At 45.5% G+C, this 6,461-nt stretch overlaps 1 protein-coding gene across 1 annotated transcript; it reads left to right on the top strand.

Moving 5' to 3' along the window:
• Window positions 1–276: 276 nt before the first annotated feature.
• On the top strand, window positions 277–1,980 carry LOC141070352 (uncharacterized). Its single transcript, XM_073559487.1, has 2 exons — window positions 277–453; window positions 564–1,980. The coding sequence occupies exon 2, from the start codon at window positions 799–801 to the stop codon at window positions 1,957–1,959; it is 1,161 nt and encodes a 386-aa protein (XP_073415588.1). The 5' UTR covers window positions 277–453; window positions 564–798; the 3' UTR covers window positions 1,960–1,980.
• The last annotated feature ends 4,481 nt before the right edge of the window (window positions 1,981–6,461 follow it).

Genomic DNA, 6,461 nt, shown 5'->3' with positions numbered 1-6,461 from the left:
CCGCAGTGACTGTTGTCCTTGACGGCACTGTTGGGTTTCGTGCTAGGTGTATTCTAGCAGGAAACCCAACAGTGTCATCGGGGTCTGCAGTGACTGCTTTGAGTATTGTATTGCTACATTGTGCCGCAGTGACTGTTGTCCTTGACGGCACTGTTGGGTTTCGTGCTAGGTGTATTCTAGCAGGAAACCCAACAGTGTCATCGGGGTCTACAGTGACTGCTTTGAGTATTGTATTGCTACATTGTGCCGCAGTGACTGTTGTCCTTGACGGCACTGTTTTTTTTTATCAACAGTGGACAAAGTCCGAACACGTTGGCGTTCGATCAAGGACCGCTTCAACAGTGATGTTCGTGCTGAGGGCCAGGTTCGCAGTGGATCTGCGTCAAGGACCAGAACTAGATACCGTCACTATCACGCGTTGCAGTTCCTAAGACCGGTCCTTGCCACAAGATCGTAAGTATTATACATTTTGGGTTTTTATTTTTATTAATCTGTGTTTTTCTAATCCACAGCTGATGCTTCTTGTAAAGGCATGGTAGTAATGATTTTCCTTTCTTCCACAGCACCTGGAGCAGCACCCTGCAACCTGGCCCTGGAGCGGTCCTTCCTCGGACGTCCTCTGACCCGTCCCAGCCATCCGACAGCCAGGAAGCACCTTGCAGGTCAACCACACACACAGCTGGTGACCAGGAAGCTGGGCCATCAGGTGTTCCCCTGTCCCAGGTCTCTGCCACTGGTTATGCGGGCACTACCCGCCAGCGGCAGAGGGCCTTGGACAGGAATGTCTTGCCCGAGTTTATGCATTTGAGCGAGACATTTAATTCCAGCCTCAAGTCACTGTCCGACAGAGTTGAAAGCGGTTTTGCACTCATGGAACGTGGTTTTAACCACTTTGAACACCGCTTCAATTCTGTAGAACAGCGCCTTGACCGTCTGGAGGCTGACCTCAACAGACCAGCACACCATTTTTTTAGTAAGATTGAAAAGGGCATGGCGGAACACCTTAGTCCTGATCAACAGCTGAATGTGCTGCAGGCCTGCAACAATGCTTTCTTGCAGGCTATGCAGCATAATCGGTACGGTCAGCAGTCAGTGGTGTCCTTTCCACCTGTGCCACCATTGACTCGCTTCACCTCACTACCTACTTGTGCTGCATACCACTGCACGGACACCTCTATTCAAAGCCAGGACACCCACCGTTACACCACCACAAGTCTGAGTGCAGCTGGTCACTTCACCGACACCACCATGGCAAGCGCTGCTCCTGTCTGGAGCACCACCGCCAATCCCATGCATGCGTGGAGCTCAGCCACCACTAGGCAAACATGGAACAGCCCTGCTGCTACAACAACATGTAGTAGCCCTGCCACCACCACTCTGCAAACCTGGACCATCACTGCCGCCACCAGTCCTCCTGCAAGGACGAGCACTGACAACGAAGAGCAGCAGCAGCCACCTCAGCAGCAGCAGCCACCTCAGCAGCAGCCACCTCAGCAGCAGCCGCCACCTCAGCAGCAGCAGCAACCACCTCAGCAGCAGCCACCTCAGCAGCAGCCGCCACCTCAGCAGCAGCAGCCACCTCAGCAGCAGCCGCCACCTCAGCAGCAGCCGCCACCTCAGCAGCAGCAGCCGCCACCTCAGCAGCAGCAGCCATACCAGCAGACGGGGGACCTACATTCCATATTTGCCCCTAGTTCAAGGCGAAATCAATCAAGGCGGGCATTGGGCCAAAGTCGGTCCAGGCACACAAGCCTACGGCGACATGCCATTACAACTAATGTACCTGAACAGATTTCCTCTCCTACAAGTGTTCCTAGTTTAATTCCCTTAACTGGACTACCTTCCCCCACAAGTTTTGTTGCCCCTTCCCCTCAAACACCGTCTTCAACTGCAAGTGTTGCATATTCCCTGCACACCCCCAAATTGAAACCATCTGCCCCCAAACGCCGTAAAAAATAATTTTTAGGTTTATTTTTGTGATAAAAAATAAATTTACATTTGTGGTTCACCATTACTAAGTTTCATTAATGTTGTTTGCGCCGCTCACACACACTGATGGGTAAATACATGTTAAAAACCAACCCAAGGCCTAGTATAGTCATATGTGAAATAACATGGACTAGTATAGTCATTCCAAGGCCTAGTGTAATAACTCTAGTTTTACCAACTAGAATCTGGTTTCATGAAAAACAAACTGTTGAAACTTGTCTAAAAAATAAGTTTCTTTCTAGTTTCACCAGTTTGTTTTTTGTGAAACAAGATGCTAGTTGTTAAAAATCGAGTTATTACAGTAGGCCTTGGTATGACTATACTAGGCCGTGGTATTTCACATATTACTATACTACTAGCCCCAAGGCCTACTATACTCATATTTGAAATACCACGGCCTAGTATAGTCATTCCAAGGCCTAGTGTAATAACTCTAGTTTTACCAACTAGAATCTGGTTTCATGAAAAACAAACTGTTGAAACTTGTCTTAAAAATAATTATCTTTCTAGTTTCACCAGTTTGTTTTTTGTGAAACAAGATTGTTAAAAATCGAGTTATTACAGTAGGCCTTGGTATGACTATACTAGGCCGTGTCATTTCACATATTACTATACTACTAGCCCCAAGCCTACTATACTCATATTTGAAATACCACGGCCTAGTGTAGTCATTCCAAGGCCTAGTGTAATAACTCTAGTTTTACCAACTAGAATCTGGTTTCATGAAAAACAAACTGTTGAAACTTGTCAAGTTTCACCCGTTTGTTTTTTGTGAAACAAGATCCTAGTTGGTAAAAATCGAGTAGGCCTTGTTATGACTATACTAGGCCGTGGTATTTCACATATGACTATACTAGTAGGCCCAAGGCCTACTATACTCATATTTGAAATACCACGGACTAGTATAGTCATTCCAAGGCCTAGTGTAATAACTTGTAAGTTGGAATGGAGCAGATTACATTCATCCACTCAATGCTGACTTGTATTCCCCATGGACTTTCATTGGGGTTGGGTTTTGAGGGTTGTGTTTTGAGAAAATCACATACTTTGTTTTCAACTAGTTGCACAACTTTCTCTTGAAAAAAAATGGTTTCCTGATTCATGGCCTGCAGCTTTGCTCGTTCCAATATATTTCACGCAGACTAGCAATGCTGCATTTTAACTCATATGTGTATTTACCTGCCCAGGTGTGTGAACATCAAAAAATTCAGTTATACATGGGAAGTTTTTTATTAAATTGGAGTTTAAAAAATATAGTGCACTCAGTAATGGTATCAAATAAGGTTTTTTATTACCATAAACAAACAAAAACATTACACCATTTCATCTTGCCAGTGCACCCGTCCTACATCAGAAATAAAGTAGGCCGCAAATTGGTCCCTCATTTGGCCAACTTCAACGGATGACCTGAGAGTGTGCTGAGTGAATTCAGGCAATGGGTTAGGAGCATCATCGTCCAGTTCAAAGGTCGGGTGCTCTTTAGCCATCACAAAGTTATGTAGAACCACACAGGCCTTCACCACCTCGACTGTTTCAAGTTTAAGATTAATGGCCGTGCCCAGAATTCGCCATCTGGAAACAAGAATCCCAAAAGCACACTCGACAGTTCTTCTGGCCCTGGTCAGCCTGTAATTAAATATTTTTTTGGTGTGGTCCAAGTCCCGGCTGGAGTAGGGTTTCAGTAAGTTTCCGCACATTTGAAAAGCCTCATCGCCAACCATTACAAAGGGCAGTGGCGGAGCTTCGGTGTGAGGAAGAGGCCGTGGCATAGGGAAATTAAATTGGTTGCCATACAACCTCCGGCCCATGTCTGAGTTTTTAAAAGCCTGTGAGTCATTACCACGGCCAAATGCTCCAATGTCCACTGCTACAAACATACATCCGGCATCCGCAATCGCAATGAGTACTATTGAAAAGTACTTTTTGTAATTATAGTACTCAGATCCCGTTCTTTGGGGTTTGATGATCCATATGTGTTTACCATCAACAGCTCCCAAACAGTTGGGAAAATTGCATACTGTCCAGAATTTGTCAGCAATTTCCATCCACTTTTCAGCGGTGGGCAGGGGCATAAATTCTGGGCAAAGAACATTCCAGAGAGCCCGGCAGGTGTCAGCAACAATTCCAGACAAGGTAGAGATTCCAATACGGTACTGGAAGTGTAGTGAAGATAGGGTTTCTCCAGTCGCCAGGAATCTGTGAACAGACAAAGAAGTAAAATTAATATTTATGTATATTATTTTAAAAAACTATAAAATAAAATATTAGTACATTCACGAAAACTAATTACCCAAGGTTTTGAATACTAAATTTAAAAAAAAACCATCAGACCGCACCCCTTGGTTTTTAAAACATACCGTAATGTCACCAGTAGCCGTTCCTCAGGAGGAATCGCACGACGGAGCTGTGTGTCCTGTCTCCGGATGGATTGTTGGACACGAGCAAGCAAATCCAAGAAACTTTCGTGGGACATCCGGATATAATCTGTAAATTTCTCCGGGTTTGCCTGTAGCTCGCTGTAGAGGGTGTGGTATGCCCCACGGCTCTCCCGGAGTTCAACAATCGGATGTATCCACATACGCCGCCGTCTTCGCTGCCTCTCTCTCTTCCTTTGTTCATGGCAAGCAACTGCATACGCCTGAGCCATCACGATGTCCAAATCCAAGTTGAAGTGAAAACTCTTCCAGCGCAGATCCATGGTCACGAGAAGAATCAAGCAAATGTGAAGAATACTGTAGACAGGGTCTATATATATTAACATACCACACCCACAATGAAGTCCCATTGGTCTTGTGTGTTGTTGAATGGTTGTTTTTTCTTTTTTGTGGGGTTTTTCCAAAATCTGTAAAAAAACGCAAACGCACAAAAAACGCATACAAACGCGCAAAAACGCTGCGTTTTTTTCCTGCATGCGCATTAAAATGCTGGAAAAAAACGCAGCGTTTGTATGCATTTGTATGCGTTTTTTTAATGCGTTTTTTTGCGGGAAAAACGCGCTGCAAAAAAAAGCAAGTGTGAAACTAGCCTAAGCCAGCCATAAACTTATTTACCGTAGACGCCGACCAGCCCGCATCCCAACAATGACCCAATAGCAAAACTAGTTTACTCTCGTCATCCATAAAGTCCCCAATTGAAAAACCCAACTGTCCCACATGCTCCATGCCTTTCCGTATTGCTTCCATGACCTGTCTGACAATGATCTAGAAAGCAAATCCCTCACTGCCCGCAAGGAAGGTTCCATAGGTCCATTGGGCATTCCCGGCTCACCGGTTCCGCATGTGGCGCCAGCTCCTGAAATCGATCCCACTGTGAAAGAGAAAGAGCATCAATGATAGGGTTACGTGGACTTGCCTTGACCTCGGATACAATCCATAGGTTACACGATAAACCCACAAAAACCAAATGCTGCAACACTTTTACCACCGCCCGTGAATCGGCAGATAAAGCATTTATCGCCGCTGCCACTCCCGGTTGCTCACATGAAAAACGAATCTTCGAATTCCTAACTTCCTCTCCCCACAAAGCCAAAGCCGTTACAATTGGGAATAGGTGCACCAAAATCCGGTTCGTCAAGAAACCAAGTTCAATCCACGCCTTAGGCCAACGAGCCACCATCCATTTTCCGCGAAAGTACAAACTGAAACCCCGCCTTGAATCGCTGTCAGTGAGAAAACCGAGCACTTCCGAATCAGTCACCGGTTGAATCCAAATAGATCTGCCATTGTACTCCTCGAGAAAACGGGACCATACCTTCAGATCATTTTTTAAATCTTTTTTGAGTCTGACAAAATGGACTGGGGATCTCACCCCCGCTGTCGCCATTGACAAACGTCTGCAAAATGAGCGACCCATCGGCATTATTCTACATGCAAAATTCAGCTTGCCCAGCAACGATTGCAAATTTTGTAGCATAATTTTTTGAGATCCTTGGGCCTTTGAGACCTCCTCCCTCAACGCAATCAATTTATCCAAGGGCAATCTGCATTCCATAGCCATGGTATCTATTTCAATGCCCAGGAAACTCAACATTGACAATGGCTCAACAGTTTTTTCAGCCGCCAACAGAACCCCAAACTTTTTAGACACACTTTCCATAGTATGCAACAACAGTGAACAATCTGACGCGTTAGCAGGGCCAACAAACAAAAAGTCGTCCAGATAATGAATGCAAGAGCTCAAGCCTGAAACATCTTTAACAACCCATTCCAAAAACGTACTGAAAGTTTCAAAGTATGCACACGAAAGCGAACAACCCATTGGAAGACAACGGTCCACGTAGAAACCACCATCCCAGAAACAACCTAGTAGATGCAAACTATCACGATGAACAGGCAACAAAGAAACGTGGCCTCGATGTCCGTCTTTGCCAGCAACGCTCCCTTGCCACACAACCGAACCCAATCCATGGCCGCATCAAAGGACGTGTACATTACCGAGCACAATTGTGGATCAATCCCGTCATTGACCGATGA

Source organism: Dendrobates tinctorius, unplaced genomic scaffold, assembly GCF_039654945.1.
Source record: "Dendrobates tinctorius isolate UK_male_01 unplaced genomic scaffold, ASM3965494v1 ptg000014l, whole genome shotgun sequence".
Lineage (NCBI taxonomy): Eukaryota > Metazoa > Chordata > Amphibia > Anura > Dendrobatidae > Dendrobates > Dendrobates tinctorius.
Note: the sequence above shows the minus strand (reverse complement) of the source record. Positions and strands in the feature narration are given on the sequence as shown.